Source organism: Ursus arctos, unplaced genomic scaffold (genome assembly GCF_023065955.2).
Source record: "Ursus arctos isolate Adak ecotype North America unplaced genomic scaffold, UrsArc2.0 scaffold_26, whole genome shotgun sequence".
NCBI lineage: Eukaryota > Metazoa > Chordata > Mammalia > Carnivora > Ursidae > Ursus > Ursus arctos.
Genome location: NW_026622941.1, coordinates 42802482 through 42823834, shown reverse-complemented (window position 1 = coordinate 42823834; position 21353 = coordinate 42802482). Strand labels below are relative to the sequence as shown.

The window sequence follows — 21353 nt, the reverse complement described above, 5'->3', positions numbered from 1 at the left end:
GTTACAACCAGCAGTCACCACTAATACAGCCGGCCCCCTCCTAAGGAATCATGGGCCGTGAAGTCTTTTGGTGGCCACACCCTCGTTTACAGTCACGGAATTGAGAACTACGCCTCCCAGGATGCCGCGAAGAGGGCGCAGCCACGGCCGCCCCCTGCTCCGCCCTCCTCACGCACAGCTTCCTGGGATGTGTAGTCCCAGTTCCGAGCCGGCTCGCTGGCAAAAGAGGGTGGAGAAACCACAAACCCCAGAAGGCCTTACGTCCACTCTTCTCCCTCCCCTCCAAGAGTCGGGAGTGCTGTTTTTGTTGTTGGTGGAAGGTGAGGGAACAGCTGATCCGTGTGTGGGGTAAGAAACTTGGCCTAATTTGGGGGCGATCTGATGCGGGGGTCACCCCACTTTCTAGTCTGTGAAAGGATAATCTAAGGGAACTGTAGAAGGGAAATGCAGAAACGTTGGGTTTTAATACTTTCCGTACCGGAGAAGCCACCCCTACTGTTTTAAGAGTTCTGGGTCTCTAGGGCGCCCGGATCAGGAGGGTGCCCCCTCACTGTTTTCACCCTCCCCTCACGCCTTCTCTGTAAAGCTTGTTACGCTTCAGATAGTTGGGAGAAGCTGAAATATTTACTCATTCTCTCCCAGGCAAGACTTGACCCTCCCAAACCTTCCCTTTCTCCTTACCCTCCCGCCCCAATCCAAAGGCCTTTACTACGCTGAATCCCTGGGGGGGGGGGGGGGGGAGCCTTCTAAGTGGTAGAATGTTAAGGAACTCTAGAGCCATACAGAGTTGGGGGGTTGGGACTCTTCCCCTCCCCCTTGAACACTTGAAACTATGATACTCCTACACTTTAAGTGCCCAGAGCTTTGTTGCAGGTTTGGTGAATGTTTCCAGCTGTTATGGATTTTCTTTGTGGGGCATATTTGGGGTTCCCCAGGCTTAAATCTTTGGAGACAACTCATCCCCACTTAGAAAGCCAGAGGAATTGCATTTGGAGAAAACATGGACTCATTTTAACTAGGGATTTTTTAGAGATGAAACCCCAAAGAAACCTCTTGTCCTGAATCCAGTCCTTATTTTGGAGGGTGAAGTTGCTTCTTTTTGGACAGCTGGCTCACCTTTCCTTCTCTACTGAATTTCTGTTGTTTTTTTAAAGTTCCTAGCCCCCGACTTCTGCCGGGCGTGGGTTTGTGATGTTTAGGGGTGTGCACGTGACTAGCCATGGCTGATTGGACGCGGTCCTCTGCTGCTGACAGAGGATGAAGATTAGTGGGCTAGAAAGGAGCGATGATGAGGGCCATCTCACAGCCTCAGGCTGAGGAGTTCTGCTGATTATTGTTATTGTTCCTCACCCCACCCCACCCCATAGTTCCCACCTAGCTTGGAACACCTCTTCCTCTCAGTCCCATCTTACAGCATGCCTCCAGCTCCCCTTCCAGGCACTTAGAATCGAGGCTGAAGGGGGCAGAGAGAAAATGGGAAGGAAAATACTACAGCTGGGTTAACATAGTCAAACCGGTAGGTTTCTAGTTCTGCTCCTGGCAAGACCTGAAGAAAAGAATGTTAGGTTCTGTTTAAATTATCTCTCCCTTCTCTCAACATCATATATATATTTCCCCTTCTCAGGGCCCCTTACTTCCCACCTTTCAGTCTATCCCCTACCCAGGGGTGGGGCTTTCCTGGCTCCAGGCTCCCACATTCCATCTCCCCACACCACCACGTTCCTGCTGAGTGTTTCACTCCACCCTTGAAGCAGCCGCCTCCAGAATTCTTGACTTCCTGGAGTAATGAAGTGGGGAGACAAAACCTGTCTTTCCCTATAGCCTCCCTTTCCCTTTGTCTCTTGAATGAGAGCAGAAGCTTTTTTTTTTTTTTTTTTTTTTTTTTTTTTAATTCATGGGGGTGGACGCTCTGAGAGGGGAGAGAACTGAGACGTCAGGGGCCTGGGGATTGGGCTGTTGGTACCCGCAGCCACTTCCCAGCTCCGAAGATTCAGTCATTACTTTCAGAGATTAGTTGCTGTTTTCAGGTGTCACAGGCCATCCTGGGTACAGCTGGAGTGGGCAAGGAGACCCGCTCAGAATGAGGGGGCCCCACACCTCAGGTGGATTTTGAATCCACAAGTCGAAAGATAATGGGGGATGGGATGGGGAGGTGGTGGCTGAAGAATTTGGAATGCTCAGGATGTTAAGAGGTGGAAAAGGAGGGACTCAGAGAGCAGAGCCTGGGATACTGAGACTTGGTCAATGGGGCTGTGAAAAGGGAGTAGAAACGAGAGAGATCTTAACTCTAGGAAGAGTCTATGACTCAGAAAAGGTACAGTGTGAGACAGGATGGGGACTGACTCAGAAGGTCAGACCTATGTTCTGGAGAGACTAAAAATGATACCTCCAAAGGGTCCCAGAACCTTCGGGCTGGTGTAGTGGCAGGAACTGTGAGTGGGTGGAAATGGAGTTGGGGGGCAGAAGAGATGGATTGGAGAGATTTTAGGATATTAACCCTTTATTTCATAGGAGGGCAGGTATCTCGAGGGCAGAATGGAAGAGTCATCACTAAGCCGGGCACCTTCCCGAGGTGGAGTCACCTTTCTGAACGTAGCCCGCACCTACATCCCCAACACCAAGGTGGAATGTCACTATACCCTTCCCCCAGGCACCGTGCCCAGTGCCAGCGACTGGATTGGCATCTTCAAGGTATCCCTGAACCCCTTTTGGCTCAGATTTATGGGCCGTGGGTTGGTTGAAATAAGGGGAATGACTTAGTCCTTGGATTCTCAACCTCATATTGATAGAAAAGAAGGGAAAAGATGTCACAGATAACAGGCCATCTGTGTAAGCAGAGATCATCTTCTCCCACCTTAGCCTTGCTCTCCCCTGCCACAAAGTATCCCTCCACTTTCACTGTCTCTCATCATCCTTGCCTCCGTAACAGCATCCTGTCCCCCGCTCAGTCCCTCAGCCCTTTCTGCCATCCATAGCTTGTAGTTCCATCACCATACCTCTGTCCTACCATGGGCCTTCACAGGTGGAGGCTGCCTGTGTTCGGGATTACCATACGTTTGTATGGTCTTCGGTGCCTGAAAGTGTGGCTGATGGCTCCCCTGTCCATGCCAGCGTCCAGTTCCAAGGTATGAGGGAAGATGGAAGGTCCTGGATAGAGGAGGCAGGGACATAGAGGTTTGGAGGAGGAGAGTGGGGTCAGAAACAAAAATTGGGCACAGAGGACAAAGAAAAATAAGTGCAAATGAATAAAATAAGAACTATATACAACAGGGCTCAGCAGACATAGGATTATGGGATTCTTATAGATCAGGGACTTAGGGATGGAAGGAACTATAGAGAGCCACTAATCTTGCCTCGTACCGAAGAAAAGAGGAAGTCCTCTTAGGGAACTAGGGGTAGGGAAGAGGGAAAGGTGGTATCATAGATTGAGAAGGTGGTCATTAAATTCCAAAAGACCTGGGTTCAAATCTCAACTCTAATACTTACAAACTGTTTGGTCTTGGACAAATTACTTAATCCCCCTGTGTTTTTTACCTGAACGGTAAAGGGGATGCATGGCTTATAGGTACAATATGAAGTTTTAAAGTGATACACATAAAGGGTTAGCATAGTGCCTGGTACAGGGTGGGCACTCAGTAAATGGTAACTAGCAGCGGTATTATGATGGTGATGATGATGATGATGATGATGATGATGATGATGATGATGGAAGGTAGGTTTGGGAAAGAGAGGAACGACAGGGCTAGGCAGAAAGAAGGGAGAAGAGTATCCCAGGGAATGGAGATAGCCTGTGGGAGGTGGAAAGAAAACAGTATATGGAACAGGAACAAGGGGCTGGAGCCAAGGGCAGTGGGTGATAAGACGCATCAAGGGGAAGGGAGACCTGTCAAGCACTTGAGGGCCTGGGATCATATTCCGGTCCTGGGTCCATTCATCTTCCCACAGCCAGCTACCTGCCCAAGCCTGGAGCCCAGCTCTACCAGTTCCGATATGTGAACCGCCAGGGCCGGGTGTGTGGGCAGAGCCCCCCTTTCCAGTTCCGAGAGCCAAGGCCCATGGATGAACTGGTGACCCTGGAGGAGACTGATGGTGGCTCTGACATCCTGCTGGTTGTCCCCAAGGCCACTGTGCTGCAGGTGAGAACAGAGCAACAGAGCAGCTCCTGGGCAGGGGAGTGGGAGGGCAGCATGGCAAGGGACCCCTTCTCACTTTACGCTCCCCTGGGCTATAGCCTCAACCAAAGACTTCACTGGGAGTTACACAATCTTGCCATTAAGAAAGTCTCAATCTAACACAGACAAAACATGTAGGGCAGGAAAGCAAGCCACCCACAGGCCATTGTCACTCAAGATTTCATAAGTACTTTTCGAGCATTCCTCCCAAGTGCTACATCCTGTCCTAGGCCCTAGAGGAAGATCTAAAGGGTGGAGGGAGGCCACTCCAGGGAAGGAATGTTCAGAGAAAGGGGAGGATGAAACCTGCTTCCAGGTCAGGTGAGGAATTAGAGCAGATGGTAGGGCCCCAGACAATATTGGAGGCTCTTGAACACTTGAAATGTGACTGGTCCAAATTGAGATGTACTATGTGGGTAAAATACACAAAGGATTTTGGAGACTTCGTATTTAAAAAAGTAAAAGATCTCAATAATTTTTTATATTGATTACATGTTGAAATGATAATATTTTGGAGAGACTGGGTTAGACAAAGTATTATTAAAGTGAATTTCACCTGTTTCTTGTTACTTTTTTGAAGTATCTACTGGAAAATTTAAAGACTATATATGTGGCTTGTATTATTTTCCCATTGGACCAAATAGAGGAGAATTAGAGAGTAAGGGCAGATGTTGGCAAGGACTTCCTGAAGGAAGAGAAGGGACAGGGACAGGTGGGGAGGAAGTACACTCCCCAGACAAGAGGACAGACTTGAGGAAAGCTGAGGAGGTGAAAATGAGTAGCTTCTCTGTGATTGAAGTCAATTCTCGCCTTCTAGAAGCCTCTAAACACACGGAATCAACACAAGAATAGGAAGAAGATGTTTATATCTTACATAAGTGAGACATGTGTGAGCTCCTACCCCATGTTCTGTTTTTTTAATTGTAATTCCAGCGTAGTTAACATACAGTGTTATAGTAGTTCCAGCTGTACGAGACAGTGATTCAGCAGTTCCATGTATCACTCAGTGCTCTTCATGATAAGTGTGCTCTTAATCCCCATCACCTATTTCATTCACCCCCACCCACCTCCCCTCTGATAACCAGCAGTTTGTTCTCTGTAGTTAAGAGTCTCTTGGTTTGTTTCTCTCTCTCTCTCTTTTTTCCCCCATGCTCGTTTGTTTTGTTTCATAAATTCCACATGTGAGTGAAATCGTATGCTATTTGTCTTTCTCTGACTGGCTTATTTCACTTAGCATAATACTCTCTAGTTCCATCCATGTCATTGCAAATGGCAAGACCTTGGTCTGCCTTATGGCCGAGTAAGAGTATTGTGTGTGTGTGTGTGTGTGTGTGTGTGTGTGTGTGTGTACTCCCCACATCTTCTTTATCCATTCATTATTCAGTGGACACTTGGGCTGCTTCCATAGTTTGGCTATGGTAAATAGTGCTGCAATAAACTTAGGAGTGCATGTATCCTTTTGAATTAGTGTTTTCATACTTTTTGGTTAAATACCTAGAGTGCGATTCCTGCATCATAGAGAAGTTCTGTTTTTAACTTTTTGAGGAACCTCCATACCATTTTCCACAGTGGCTGCACCAGCTTGCACTCCCACCAACAGTGTAAGAGAGTTCCTTTTGTCCACATCCTCTCCAACACTTGTTGTTTCTTGTGTTGTTGATTTTAGCCGTTCTGACAGGAGTGGGGTGCTATCTCATTGTGGTTCTGGTTTGTATTTCCCTGATGACGAGTGATGTGGAGCGTCTTTTCGTGTGTCTTTGGGCCATCTGGGTGTCTTCCATGTTCTGTTTTTACATTCGTTATTCTCATTACAATTACCTTCCAACAGTAGATACTAAGAGATCACTTTACAAATGAGGACAAAGACTCAGAGAAGTTAAGTAACGCATTCAAAGTGACATAGCTAGTAGAAATTGTAAACCTGCGTCTGTCTGGTTCCAGAATAGATAAGGTAAAATTCAGGGAGCCATCCCTTTTGTCTGCATGGATGGGGAGAGACTTCTTCCAAGGGTCTCGGGAGCTAGTGTGTCTGACTGGTGGTGGGCAGGATTCAGTAACAGCCCAAGCCTCCCCTTACTCACCTTTTTATGGCTTGTACTGATGTAACTTCTCAGCCCCGAATGCATCTGCAGAGCGATGGGGACGGGGCGTTCACAAGCACAGTCCCCCTCTTCATCCTGCCCCGTGTAGAACCAGCTGGACGAGAGCCAGCAAGAGAGGAATGACCTGATGCAGCTGAAGCTGCAGCTGGAGGGACAGGTGACAGAGCTGCGGAATCAAGTACAGGATCTCGAGACGGCTCTGGCAACCGCCAGGCAGGAGCACGCGGAGCTGGCAGAGCAGTACAAGGTGGGAGTTGGGCCCGGTGGGTGACAGGCCCTGGCTGCTCTCCAGAGTCCAAAATCTAACCCAGTGAAGATGGAAAAGGAGAGACATTAGTGGGCTTTTGAGATGGTTCTGGCATCAAAAAATAGCTTTAGGGAGTAACAAGTGGGAATAAGTTTGAGGTGACAGGAGACACATGGCAAATATAATGTAATAAGACTCAGTTCTTGGTACACAGGCGTGCTGAGATAGGGTGCAGGTGGCTGTATTCACCAGCAAGGGAATGTTCCCTTGCAGTTTCTTTCTCAAGGAAGGTGATGGGGTTGGGGGCTCAGAACAGTCAAATTCCGGTCTGCTTCTCCTAAGCCTTTGTTCTTTTCTTTGAGAGGTGAGTCCCAACTTCATTCTCCCTTGGTAACCTTAATTCCAGGGGCTTTCCCGGTCCCACGGGGAGCTCATAGAAGAGAGGGACATCCTGAGCCGGCAACAGGGAGACCATGTGGCGCGCATCCTGGAGCTGGAAGATGACATCCAGACCATCAGTGAGAAAGTGCTGACAAAGGAGGTGGAGCTGGACAGGTGAGAGGACCTCCTCTGCCCCCGTTACTTCCTTCCATTTCCTCTCCCCCCCACACTCCAGCCTCTCGTTTCCGGCAGTCGAACCTGCTGTCTCATGTGGTTATCCTGCTTACTGGGGAAATTTTTTCCTGGCTAGCTCCCTTCCATCTTTCTTCAGCCTATTCTGTATTCCTCACCTTCAGAAGTCATCATAGTTACTATTTGTGGTACAGCCAAGGCTAAGTAGGAGCCAGGAGTGGAGGATTTGGAAGAAGAGAATGGATAGAACAGCCCACACAAGATAAGACAAGATGGATTTCAGATTTTACTGCAGCAAAGAAGATTAAAGGGGCGCCTGGCTGGCTCAGTCAGTAGACTGGGTGACTCTTGATCTCGGGGTTGTCAGTTTGAGCCCCTCGTTGGGTGTAGAGATTACTGAAAAATCTTTTTTAAAAAAGGAAGAGGGGGCACCTGGGTGGCTCCATCAGTTAAGCATCCAATTCTTGGTTTTGGCTCAGTTCATGATCTCAGGGTTGTGAGATCAAACCCCGTGTCAGGCTCCAAGCTCAGCCCGGAGTCTGCTTGAGATTCTCCCTCTGGCCCTCCCCCCCACCCCCACCCCCCAGCCCCTGCTCAGGCAGGCGTGCACACACTCGAGCACTCTTTCTCTCAATAAATAAATAAATAAATAAATAAAAATCTTAAGAAAAGAGAAACTATTAAAAATAATAGAAAATAAAAATAAATTTAATAAAAGAAAAAGAAGACTAGACTCCATTCTCACTCTTAGGAAATGTTCGAACTGGTGATCCTGGACTGTTAGGGAATCTCTCTGAAAAAAGCCTAAGTCATAGAATGTTAGCACTGGGAGGAATATAGGGCATTTAAGAGGCTCACTAGTTCAGAAGACAGCCTCTTTCAAAATCGGACAGCTGTCAATTTTGTACCTCTTGGATTGAACCGAACTTTCCCTCTTCTAATCCCCTCCTGTAACTTTTCCTCCCGTGGTCCTGGTTTAGACCTCTGGAGTCACACAGGATGAATTTCTTTCTTCTACCAGACATCTGTTATTTCTACAAAATAGCACAGATGTTGGCCACTTCTCGTGCCTGTCCTTCAAATTTTCACCAGGAGAGACATGCTTGTTCTTTCTTTCATCAAATCACACAATTAAGTCTCTTTAGTCAGCACTGGTAGATCTTACACATATTTTTTTAAACTCCTTAAAGGAAAGAGGCATATTATCCAAGGCCCAGAGTGAAACACGAGTTACTCCCTGAGGCTTCTTCAGTGCAGAATATGTCAGTCTTGCCCTAGGGAGATATTAATGTCTAGGTTTTAAATCATGGACTAGAAAAGCAGGGATCAGAATGAGCATCTGGCAAAGATTAGGGACTGTCTAGACCAGGGGTCAGTAAGCTATGGCCCATGTGCCAAATGTAGCCTTGCCACCTGTTTTTGTACAGCCTGTGCGGTAAGAGTGGCTTTGACAATTAATTAATGGTTAAAAAACAAAAGAAAGTATGAAAAGGAAGATATGAAATTCAGATTTCAATGTTCATAAATAAAGTTTTATTGGGACAGGCATGCTGTTCCTGTACGTGTTGTCTGGGGCTGCTTCCACGCTGCCGTGGCAGAGCTGAGTAGTTGCCACAGAATCCTCATGGTGAGCCTGCAGAGCCTGTAATATTTACTCTCAGGCCCTTTACAGAAAAGTCTACCAACTTCTGATCTCGGTCCAAAGTTTATAATCCATCACGGCTGTCCCTTGTCTAAATAAAGACTGGGTTCTGGTCTCTTGGTGGAATGAAAACAATAGGAAGCCATCAGTAGAACCTTCCTTAAAGTGATACATAAAGAGAAAAGAAAAACTTTATTTCCAAATTGTGGTCTAGAACCAGGAATCTTGGGTACTCAGGGCTGACAACGGGATCACCTTGGTCTGGGGATTTGAACATCCCAAAGACAGGTGGAGGTCTGGGCCTAGAGGAGCACCGGTAGAAGAGCTCAAGACGGAAGTCCGAGCCGCTCGTTTCTTCTCTGGTGACCAGTCGGTCATCTGACGTTCCATCCCCCCACGCGCAGGGTGAGAGACACAGTGAAGGCCCTGACTCGGGAACAAGAGAAGCTCCTGGGGCAGCTGAAAGAAGCGCAAGCAGACAAGGAGCAAAGCGAGGTAAGGGCTCAGAGTTGAGTCGGTTCGCTTTCTGAATTGTTCATCCAGTGTTTATGAAGTCCTGTCTGAGTGCTGGCACCAAAGGGATAAAAACGTAAAGAGAACATTGTATGCACTCTCCTAAGGAGCATAAAATGCGTACCCAAATCAGGATTAGTCAAAGTGGACTATATTAAGCACCACCAGGGAAGAATAATAAAGTGTTCTGGGGGTTGGCGGTGGGGGGGGTGGGGACTGCCTGGGTCGCTCATTCGGTTAAGCGTCTGCCTTTGGCTCAGGTCATGATCCTGGAATCCCGGGGTCAAGCCCCATGTCGGGCTCCCTGCTCGGCGGGGAGTCTGCCTCTCCCTCTGCCCCTCACCCCACTCATGCTCGCTCTCTCTCTCTCAAATAAATAAATAAAATCTTTAAAATAAAAAGTAAAAAAGGATGGGCGCCTGGGTGGCTCAGGTGTTAAGTGTCTGCCTTCGGCTCAGGTCATGGAGCCCCGCCTTGGGCTCCTTGCTCAGCAGGGAGCCTGCTTCCCTCTCTGCCTGCTGCTCGCCGGTCATGCTTGCTCGCTCACTCTCTCTGTCAAATAAATAAAATTTTAAAAAAACTTTAAAAAATCATAAAATAAAATAAAAAGGGAGGTATGAGGTGCCTAGCTGGCTCAGTCAGCAGAGCGTATGACTCTTGATCTCAGAGTGGTGAGTTCAAGCCCCACTTTGAGCATAGAGCTTACTTTATTTTTTTAAAAGATTTTATTTATTAGTTTGCCAAAGAGAAAGAGTGAGCACAAGCAGGAGGAGTGGCAGGCCGAGGGAGGAGCAGACTCCCCTTTGAGCAAGGAACCTGGTGCAGGACTCGATCCCAGGACCCTGGGATCATGACCTGAGCTGAAGGCAGATGCTTAACTGACTGAGCCACGCAGGCTGTCCCTAGAGCTTAAGTTAAAAAAACAAAACGGGGGGGAATAAACTGGCCTAGTATTTTCCAACTTTTTTAGCTTTCCTCTCCACCCCCAGTAAAGTTTAATATCTTAGTGGAACTTCAATGAATAGATAAAAGCAATATTTTATTACTATAAATTTATTTTTATAAATTCAAATGTATAATGTTGACTTATAAGGTAACAGAAGTAATTAGGTAATCCTGATGGATGGCAGACCTTGAAATCGGCGGTTATAGATAACTGCTCTGTTAGTCTCCGCAGCTAATACACTTCTGTGCTGTGTTTTGGTTGTACAGTACCAAGAACACTTTGAGTCTCACACACAAGTAGGAGCGAATGACAGCCATTGTTAAACTGTCCACCTGGCCATCTCAGTTTGCTTTTCAGTTCAATAGAAGACCCAATAGAAACTTTATTCTGAGGTTTGCACAAAAATGAATTAACCTAGAAGCATATGTCAGTGGATCGAGACTGTTGTGTTAAGTTGTGAGTCTGTGTGTTGGGTTTTGTTGTTTTTTTTTTTCATATTTTAAAAATGATTTAGAAGAAGCTCAAATCAGGGGCGCCTGGGTGGCTCAGTCGTTAGGCGTCTGCCTTCAGCTCAGGGCGTGGTCCTGGGGTCCTGAGATCAAGCCCTATATCGGGCTCCTCCACTGGGAGCCTGCTTCCTTCTCTCCCACTCCCCCTGCTTGTGTTCCCTCTCTCGCTGGCTGTCTCTCTCTCTGTCAAATAAATAAATAAAATCTTAAAAAAAAAAGCAGCTCAAATCACATATTTGCAGAACCTCGAAATGGCTTCCTCCAAACCCTAGGCTTCCGTGGAAGATTATTTGGAAACCATTTGCTCAGCAGTGAGGAATAGGGAGATTTTGAGTAGACAAGAGATGAGAGGGAGGCCGTTCTGGAAACAGAGAAAGATGAGAGCAAAGGCTGAGAGCCCAGAACACTCAGGGCAATTGAATGTGTGGGTGAAGAGTTTGAGGTGAGGCCTAGGTCAGATTGGAGAGGACCCGGAGTTTAGTCTTTATTCTGTAAGCAGTGAGAGGCGTCCGTGATTTTCAGAGGGTGACATGTACTTAAGAAACGGTACTTAAAGAAGATTCATGTGATTTCCTTGTGGGAGATGAACTAGTTATGAGATTATTCAATAATCCAAGTAAATAACCAGGGCCTGATGTAACATGGTTGCAATGATAGTGGAAAAGAGAAGATGGCTGTGAACAAGATGGAGGACAGAGATGCCAAAGGCTCTTCTGTGGGTTGCTAAGGAAAGAACAGAGCCGAGCAGGCATGGCACCAACGGACCCAGCCTGAGTGACTTGGGAAGTAATTAATACCATGGGTGGAAATGAGAGTGGGAAGGAGTGGAGTGGGAGGTGGACTGTGCTGAGTTGAAGGTGCCTATGGGACATCCAGACTGAGTGTTGATCTAAAAGGAAGAGCAGATGGGCGCCTGGGTGGCTCAGTCAGTTGAGAGTCTGCCTTCGGCTCAGGTTGTGGTCCCGGGGTCCTGGGATCGAGCCCCACGTTGGGCTCTCTGCTCAGTAGAGAGTCTGCCTCTCCCTCCACCGCCCCCGCTCATGCTTGTGCACGCGCTCGTTCCCTCTCTCTCTCTCTCTGAAATATATAAATAAAATCTTTCAAAAATAAATAAATGAAAGGAAGAGCAGAGAAGCAGAAGTGGCACACAGGATACCTAGATTTATGTAGGACCCTGCCCAGGCTGTGATGCTTTTACCTCATGTGGGGAGCCGGACACCCGATGTTCAGGACTGAATGGCTTTGAGCTGAGACCCCAAGAAGGGCTGACAAGAGCTGAATGCTTGGGTTTGTGTTGAATCTGGAAAGTGGAACCTTGACCTCTCTCATCACAGTGGTTCACCATCCCCCCAGCCACCCCAGATACATATACCCCTTTCCTTCCCTATTCTCCACCTCCATCAGGCTGAGCTCCAAATGGCACAACAAGAAAACCATCGCTTAAATTTGGAGCTGCAGGAAGCGAAGGGCCGGCAGGAGGAACAGGGTGCTCAGGCCCAGCGACTGAAGGACAAGGTGGCCCAGATGAAGGACACCCTAGGCCAGGCCCAGCAGCGTGTGGTGAGTGAAGCCCCTAGGCAACAGGAAGTAGAAGAAGTTCCAAGGGCTCTCTATAGAAAAGTCTGGGGGAAAGACAAGGCTAAAGACCGAGCAGTACAAATCTTAAGTCCTGATGCGGCGGTGGGTAGCAAGGAGCCTCGTTACCTCCCTCCCTCACGAGTGACTCACTGGGAGCCCTAACCTCCATCTCCTCCTGTCTTCTGAGGCTGAGCTGGAGCCCCTGAGGGAGCAGCTTCGAGGAGCCCAGGAGCTTGCCGCCTCGAGCCAGCAGAAGGCTGCCCTTCTGGGGGAGGAGCTGGCCAGCGCAGCGGGAGCCAGAGACCGCACCATGGCCGAGCTCCACCGCAGCCGCCTGGAAGTGGCGGGAGTCAATGGCAGGCTGGCTGAGCTCAGCCTGCACCTGAAGGAGGAGAAAAGCCAGTGGAGCAAGGAGCGGGCAGGGCTGCTGCAGAGTGTGGAGGTAGAGGGATGGGGGGACCTGGCAAGCTTGCGGTCTCTGCCCCCACCTCCGTGTGGCCAGATCCCCTCGGAGGACAGAAAGGGATGAGTACCTTCGGGGGCTCTGGGATGGGCCGGGGCTCTGAGGGAGGTACAGTTCACTGTCCAGGGACGACCTGTCCCTGAGCAGGGTGTCACAGTCCTGATCTTTGTAGCGTCTTCCTTGGTTGCCGTCTTGATTCAGAAACCTTTACTGCCCTAGGTACCAGGCCCCGTCAGCAGTGCCCATTCCTGATGAGCAAAGCACCTTGCTGGCATGTTCCTTCCTTTACGGAGAAGTATGGGGAATGAGGAAGCCAAGAAGGGGAAATTGCTCCCAAAAGACTCATTTAAATAAAGGAAGGGACACACTGAGGGATGGAGCTGTTGCTGGTGGCGTCCCTTTTCCTTCACCTTTCTGCTCCCATGTTCCTTTTTGGCCACATCGCAGGCAGAGAAAGACAAGATCCTGAAGCTGAGTGCAGAGATCCTTCGACTGGAAAAGGCAGTTCAGGAGGAGAAGACCCAGAACCAAGTGTTCAAGACTGAACTGGCCCGGGAAAAGGATTCTAGCCTGGTGAGGCACGCAGCCACCCAGGAGTGCGGTCCTGTGGCCTCCTGAGGCAGCAGGGCCCCTTCTTGCTGTCTTGGGTGTGGGCTTAGAAGTGCTGGGTGCTCACTTCCATGTTGAGTGGCTTCTTACTTGCACTTGTCCCACAGCTTGTTGGTTTGAAACGTACACTGTCTCCTTCTGTTCTCAAGACACATATTCTGGGCCTCTCAGGGAGACTTAGGAGAATTATAGAGTGCACCTGCTGTGACCAGGGCCTCTGCACCCCAGCACAGAGGCAGTCACCCAGGCCCACACTCGAGAGGCAGAGCCTGGGACTCAGGCGACTGTCTCCTGTGATCAAGACAAGGGACTCATGGAAGAAGAGTGTTGGGGCTTGCCCTGTGTGTGTCAGGGCAAGAGAGGGAGAAAGGCACAGAGAGACGTGGCTCTAGGTCGCAGAGCCTGGGTTCTTGGAGGTACATTCTAGGCTCCACATTCGCTCAGGTGCAGCTGTCAGAGAGCAAGCGGGAACTGACAGAGCTGCGGTCAGCCCTGCGCGTGCTCCAGAAGGAAAAGGAACAGTTGCAGGAGGAGAAGCAGGTGAGAACCCATGACTCATTCCCCCTGGATTCCAGAATTGAGGACTTGAGGGCTGGGAACTTAGTATCTTCTTGCCATCTCTTGGCTTAGAAACTGTTATCTCTAAGAGGGCCCGGAGGCTAAAAATGGGACTATGGCCCCTCTCATTGGCAGGACAGGAGAGGACTGCTGGGGGTGGGGGAGTGCGGAGGGGGGATGAGGGGGTGAAGGAGGATTCCTGGGGAGGGCGTGGCAGTGAGACTCTACTTTGAACCGCACCCCCCCCCCCCTTTAGGGAAGGCGTCTGATCCTGAGGAGCTCAGAGTTCCTCTTGGGTGCAGGGGAGGGCTCCGCAGGGCATCGGGGTGGGTATCTTCTCAGCCTCTCCCACCTCCCTGCTCCCAACGCCAGGAGCTGCTGGAGTACATGAGAAAGCTGGAGGCCCGCCTGGAGAAGGTGGCAGACGAGAAGTGGAGTGAGGGCGCCGCCACAGAGGACGAGGAGGCGGCTGCAGGGCTGAGTCTGTACACTCCCAATCTTGTGACACCACTTCCCCGCCCCCCATTTCCCTTTTGGGGAAAGCTGCATGTGACCCCTCCGGGGGCTGCCTCTGCCTTCTGTGTCTTGCCTTTTTCCTTTCCGGACTGTGGCCGCTGTCTAGTTTAACCATATCCCTCGTCCAAAGGAGACAGCCCAGCCAGGCCTCTAACGACACATCCTTCTCTGCCCTCCCCCTCCCCAACAGGCTGCCCAGCGGCTCTGACAGACTCAGAGGATGAGTCCCCAGAAGACATGAGGCTCCCTTCCTATGGCCTGTGTGAGCGTGGAGACGCAGGCTCCTCTCCTGCTGGGCCCCGAGAGGCTTCTCCCCTGGTTGTCATCAGCCAGCCAGCTCCCATTGCCCCCCACCTCTCAGGGCCAGCTGAGGACAGTAGCTCTGACTCGGTGAGCAGTGCGGGGAGACGGAGCCGGAGTGGGGAGGAGGGGGGAGATACGGCCATACCCAAGTGGCCCGGCCTCTGGAGCAGGAGGTCTTAGCCTTCCAGGTTCTCTTTTTCCCTTGGGGGAGAGGAGGCAGGCCCAGCCTCTCTTCAAGGCCATCCAGTGGACAACACCGCAAAATCCAGTCCAACCCAATAGCCTCACCGCTGCCAGCCCCTGCTCCCCACACTTCGCTTCTTACCCACCAGCCCCCATCAGAACTCCTGTCCTGCCTCACTCCCATTGCAGCCCACTGTCTGCTGTCTGGGCCTAGACTGCTCTTACCTGCTCCAGTGGGCTGCTCCCCTGTCTTGGGACAGTCACTACCCCAAAACCCAACCCTATGTCTTTGGTGCCCAGGAGGCCGAAGATGAGAAGTCAGTGCTCATGGCAGCTGTTCAGAGTGGGGGTGAGGAGGCCAATTTGCTGCTTCCTGAACTGGGCAGTGCTTTCTATGACATGGCCAGGTGAGCACAAAAGGGGGAGAGCAGGAGGGAGGTGGGAGGATGCCCGGGGAAAGAGCATCCGGGTGAATGGTCCCCATGCCCTTCCCCCAAGCTCCCTCTTCTTGGCCCTAGCCAAGGAAAGGAGACATAGGTATGGTTGACACAGAGAGTCACCTACCACTCCAAATCCCAGGTGCCTTCAGGTAATTCCTGCCCCCGTCTTACCAATGCACATGTACACTCAGAGGCCCTGCCTTTAACTGGCTTCTGTGTTGTTCTAGCACCATCTTCCGTGGAGCCCAAATTGCCCTGCATCCCCTCTCTCCTGCCCCTTCCCCTTCCCCAACCACCAGGTAGGTACCTAGGCTCCATCTGGGGAGGAAGGGAGGTGACCGATGCCCCCAGGGATGGGATCAGAGAGAAGACTGGGATCCAGCATCCATCTGGCCAGCTCTGAGATGACCCTCTTCTGTAACCCTCTTCCCTGAGTCCCCCGGGAGACCCTCTGGGCGATGCAGCTGCAGGGGCGAGTGGTACGGGTATCAGATTGCCCCTCGGCCTTCCCTTTCCTTTTGCAGGTCAAGAGGGGAAGGCAGGGGGAAGAGAGATTTTTATCCTCTAGCCCCCAGCTTTGCCTTGATGTGAGATGGGCCCAGGGCAGGGAGGGGGCGATGCTGTCATCCTTCTCAGCCGGAGCAGGAAGATGAAGGACGATGTCAGACTCATTTTCAGCCTCATTAGGCAGCAGACGGAGATGGAGGGAGGAGAGCAGGGGGTTGGGGGATGGGCTGTGCACTACAGCGACCGCCACCGTGGGGACTAAAGAAGAGAGGATATGGAGAGCCGGGCGACCAAGCTCCAGTAGTGTGGGGAGAAAGAGGCTGTGGGTGAGGCGAGGAGAGAGAACCGCCAGGGAGCAGCCGCATGAGGAACGGGGGGACCTGGGAGCCTGGCTGCGTGGGTCCCTCTCCCTGAGGTCCACAAGGCAAGAGGGCACTGGAGTGTACTGACCCTCTCCTTTCCCTCTGTCTCCTTCAGTGGCTTTGCGGTGGGTCCCTTGTCAGAGGCTAGCACTGGGGGCCCTGCCACCCCACCGTGGAAGGAGTGCCCCATCTGTAAGGAGCGTTTCCCAGCCGAGAGTGAGAAGGATGCCCTGGAGGACCACATGGATGGACACTTCTTCTTCAGCACCCAGGATCCCTTTACCTTTGAGTGATCTCCGCCCCCCCCCCCCCCGCCCCAGGACATGCCCAGGTACATTCACACACGCACACACACACAGACATACACTTAGGTCTCATGCCTCTTCTGCCACACTGAGTTCCATGATATTCGGTTCCCTAAGAACCACTCCCTGAACCATGTTCATCCCCAGCTCTCGCCTTCGTCCTCTTCCCGCCTGGCTTTTTTGTTCAGGCAGGGCCCTTCTGGGAAGCGGTGGCTGATTTTACCTCCTGAAAGCGGTTTTGGAGGAACCAGGCTGGAGGAGACCTTCCCCAGGGGGAACAGGATCACCCCCTCCTGGCCTGGTTGCTCCTGTCACTGACACCGGCCACCGCACCACCACCACCACGCACACACGCACTCACACACACACACTCACATGTACTCTCTGCTGCCCCAAAGCCAGTTCCTGGGGCACCCCGCCCTCTCCCGTCCGGGTCTGTGTCGGTTTACCTGAGTTTCCTCGGGGGCCTGTGTTGAGGCAACAGCATGAACATCGTGGCCTCTTCGGCTCTCTTTCAGTTCTGAGCTTCAGTGGTTCTGTCCCCCCCACCCCACCCCATGGCCTTCAGCACCCCACCCCAGCCTTTTCCACACCGTTAGGTAAGAAGTTTGGAGGTTTCTTTTGTATTTTTGAGGTTTTCTGTACTCGATCTCCTGCGCCTCCCTGCCAGCCCTCCCCCAGTGTCCTCACATGGAAAGAAATACTGCATTTGTGCCTTCTGTGAGGGATGGGGGGAACAAATGGTCCCAAGTGTCCCCATTTCTCACCCCTTCCTCCCTCTCCAGGTTCCCCCACAGCAATAAGAGCTCTCCCTCATTATCCCTCCCTCAATCTGTAGTTTGGACAAATATATTTATATGATATGTATAACGATTCTAATAAAATGTGTTCTTATCATGAGGTGTGACTAGAGCAGTGAAGGTCCAGATACCTGGTTCCTAGATCATAGTGAAGGGGAGAGGGAGGGAGAGGACTCACACCCCCCCTTGTTGGGCAGCATTTCCACATTGTGCCTCCTGCTGGGCAGAGGGAGAGGGAGGGATCTTTGTCTCAGGTTGGGGGATGGGGGTCTGGCTTGGAGAAGACCGGGTGGGGGGGCAGACTGATGGGTTGACCTGGGTCCTGCTCAGGATTTCAGTCCTGGGGTGGGGTGGGATGGGACCCAGAGTTCTGGGCCCGGGGGCGTGTCTCAGAAGGCGGGGGAACTTTCCACTGCTCAGACCTTCACCCTCCATAGCAGCCGTCCCTGTACCGTGGGCCAGAGATGGGCATCACTCCTGTCAGGAATTTACACCCTTGAGGGGCCGCTTAGTAAAAAATGCCCTAAACTGCATACGTCTAAAGCCTATTTGATATTCCTTCCATCCCTGCCTCCGTCTCTCCAGCTCTGTTGCCATCCTCACGTGCACGTATGCACACTGACTCCACAGTCACAAAAACACATTCATCCACTCTAACCAGCTTCACAGGCTAGACACACACACAGCGTCATAAAGCATTTATTAAGGACCTGCGTGCTCAGCGAGGCTCTCAGCAGTGCCCAGCACAAGCCATGCCTGCAGCCCCCCTGTTCCCCTTCCCGGCAGCTCCCTTAGCAGCTACCCTCCTTTCCCTTCAGGGACTCTGGGCGGGCAACCTGCACCAATCCCTCTCTCCACCCACCTGAAATCCCCCCCAGTCCACCCCCCTTCCAGCCCCACCTGGATGACATCTTCCATCCTTCCTTCTTCCCTCCCGTCCCTGTCTCCTAGCAACCCCATCTCATTCCCTGAATCCCTTCCAAGGAAATTAGAGATAATGGATCTCTCCTCTCTCCATCTCAACTCCTCTTTATTGATCCTCCTTTAATGAAAGTTAATTATAACAATGATTTAATTAATAGAATCCCTCTCTTCCTTTATTGCTTCCCGTATTAAGACTATTAATAAATACGAGCTGGGCTGACAGAGGCATCCATCACCCGCCTGGGATTCCCCCCATCCCTCCTTTTTCCCTCCCCCTTACCCCCCTCCCTCGCTTGGCCTATAAACTTGCCGGGGTAGTGGGGGTTAATCAGAGAGGAATTATGAGCCAACATCCCCAGCAGGAGGTGCATTTAATGAAATCACTTGTGATTTATGTCTGGAGGAGGTTGGGGAGGGAAGAATCTGGAACCCAGACATCCTGGCTTCCAGAAGGGTGCCCCGCCTAGTACAAAAGGGGAGGAAGGGAGACAGAAACAGGGACCCAGAGCCCCTGTTCCCACCCCACAACCCGTGCCATGCCGCACACCTGCCCCCAGGAGCGACATGGGTAGCTGCACGAGGCCATCGACACAGGCTGCAAGGCTAAGAGCGCTTCGGAGGGAGGCAGCATAGGTGTTCTTTCCCACCTCTAGGATGTTACAGGGGTCATTCTCATCGTCCATTCTCCCCAGCCCAGTTCTGCCTCACCTTCCCCAACCCACGGCACAGTCCGCTCCTCGCGAAGTCCCCCAGTTCCTCATCAGAGCCCTCCACCCGCGTATCTAGAGTCTCCAGCCGCTCCTTTCTCTGCCCTTCGTGTGTCTTCTCGTGTGCTATCCGCACCCTCGGGCTGGGAAGTTTAGAGCCATTTCTCATCCTTAACTCATGATTTGCCGACCCCAGGATCCAGCACATGGCCCCTGACAGACACAGGGAGCTCAGGGAGGATAACTGACTGCCTGGGTTGGGAGCCGGGGGGCCGGGGGAGGGTACCGGGGGGGGGGCGCGGTTAGTAAGACACCCGGGCTCCAATTCCAGCTCTTTCTCCTACTCACTGTGTGGTATTTGGCAAGTTGGCCTTTCTACTTGTTTCCCTTCTGGAATGGATTGTCTCTTCGGCCCTGCCTCCCAGTGTCCATGCAGAAACTGTTGGATCTGAATGGGTTCCAGGCCCTAGTGTGAAAGGAAAAGTCAGACCAGGTAGCCGTGGGTGGGAACCAGGGTGTCAGTCGTTGGTGGGAGACAATGGGTCCAAACACCAAGTGTCACTCCCCGCTTACAGAAGCTCAGTGGCTCCTGCCTACAGGAACTGAGTCATTAGATCCCTCCGTCAGTCCGGGTCTCCACCACCCGACTCCAACCTAACTTTCCATTTCCCATCCTACCTAAGGAACCCTGGACGCCAGTGTCACAGAACCAGTCCACCTTTTTTGCAGGCCTCTGAGCACATGCTTTCCCCACAGCTCACGGGATGCCTCCTCCATGAATTCCTTCTCTCAGTTCCCCCTGAGGTGCCACATACAGCCCTTCGTAAAAACACACCGCAGCACGCTTTCAAGTCTTCCTTCTCCCTCGACCCTAAGCAGCTTGAGGGTGGGTTCTGTGTTTGCACATCTCAGGTTCCTGCAGTCCAGTACGGAGACCAGCACATAGGGCCAGTCCTTCCAAAAATAATTTTTTAAATCCTTTTACTCAAATATTTCATACATACAAAAGGGTATATATGTCCACATATAAGGACGAAGGATAATAAAGTGAACGTCATCGGACTCACTCACCAGCCTTAGAAAAACATCCCCGGTGCTGCTGAGGTGCCCTGCATGGCCTGGAAGAGTAAAATGTGATGTCGTTTGGGACAGAGACATGTCATGTTTTAATTCAGAGAACTTTATGGAGTTCTCTTTATGGGTCAGGTGCTGGGAATAGAGATGGAACAGACAAAAACCGGCCTCGAACAGCTTCTAGTCAACAGAAAGCAACAGAAACAGGAAAGCGAGCTGAGCACTACTTTGTAGACACGCACGGCAGGCTCTGGAACCACGAAGGAAGGATAGTTCGCCAAGACTGGGGGAGACAAAGCTTACCATGGGTGACGACGCAGAAGCTCAATCTTAAAGAGACAGAAGGAACAGAATGTGCAAAGACAACTGGCTCAGAAGCCTGCACACTCAGGTAGGGCTGCCGAGTGAAGGTCGCACACTGTGAAATGAGGCTGGAAAGATGGACGGGGAGACATATACTCATACGTTCACTCCACAAGTATTCACCGAGTGCGTACTACGTGGCAGGTGCTGTTCTAGGCGCTGGGAAAGAACTCGAACAAAACATAAGAATGCCTGCCTTTAGGAAGCTTACACTCTCTTGACAGATCATGAAAGTCAGAGTAAGCAGTCAGGAACCCGTTGTAATAACCCAGGCAAAAATGGTGAGCACTGAACTGAAGCAGTGTCAAGAGGAAACGAGGCAGCATTCTTGAAGACGCAGAATTAATGGGACTTGGTGATAATTAGATATGGGAAGTGAACAGAAGGAGTCAAGTTGATCCCCGGTTTCTTGTTTCAATGACCAGATAACCGGCAATGCCATTCACCAAGTAAATTGTATAAACGGAGGAATACATGAAGGGAAAGTGTGACAGGTGCAATTTTGACTTGTTAAATTTCCAATGTGTTTGGAACCTTCCAAAGGAGAGAGAGATCCAGTAGGCAGTTGGAGAGAAAAATGTTAAGTCTGGTGCTCAAGAGAGTTTGGCACTGAAGACAGAGACTTAAGATCCTTGAAAGTAAAGGTGATGAGAGGGAAGAAAGATCACCCAGGTGTCCCTGCATGTAGAGTGAGAGGGAAAGAGGGCCAAGGGCAGAACGCACGTGACCATCCACATGAAAGGGCAGTTCAGAGAACTCGAGGTCACGGAGAAGCCTGGGAAGGATCAGTCCGAGGTAGGTGTGGCAGGTGCCGCAGAGAGGTCAAGAAGACAGCTCTTGGAAACCACCGCATGGGCAGCCTGGAGGCCTCTGGTGGCTCGGCCAGAGGGGCTTGAGGAAAGCGTCGCTTCTGGAGCTTATTGTGCTGTTAGACTTCACAGAACCCATAACAGATAC

The 21353-nt window shown here is 51.1% G+C and overlaps 1 protein-coding gene across 4 annotated transcripts; it reads left to right on the top strand.

The window, feature by feature from the left end:
- Nucleotides 1–246: 246 nt before the first annotated feature.
- On the top strand, nt 247–17425 carry CALCOCO1 (calcium binding and coiled-coil domain 1). 4 transcript variants are annotated; one of them, XM_044385429.3, is made up of 16 exons: nt 247–348; nt 2512–2691; nt 3023–3125; nt 3946–4136; nt 6363–6521; nt 6928–7076; nt 9141–9231; nt 12109–12264; nt 12470–12724; nt 13193–13318; nt 13799–13894; nt 14285–14393; nt 14619–14818; nt 15215–15321; nt 15582–15653; nt 16339–17425. In XM_044385429.3, the coding sequence occupies exons 2-16, from the start codon at nt 2536–2538 to the stop codon at nt 16514–16516; spliced, it is 2148 nt and encodes a 715-aa protein (XP_044241364.2). In that variant the 5' UTR covers nt 247–348; nt 2512–2535; the 3' UTR covers nt 16517–17425. The 4 variants fall into 4 exon arrangements, with proteins under 4 accessions (XP_044241364.2, XP_044241366.2, XP_026357497.1 ...); XM_044385431.3 differs by lacking the exon at nt 12470–12724; XM_026501712.4 differs by lacking the exon at nt 15582–15653.
- Nucleotides 17426–21353: the final 3928 nt, after the last annotated feature.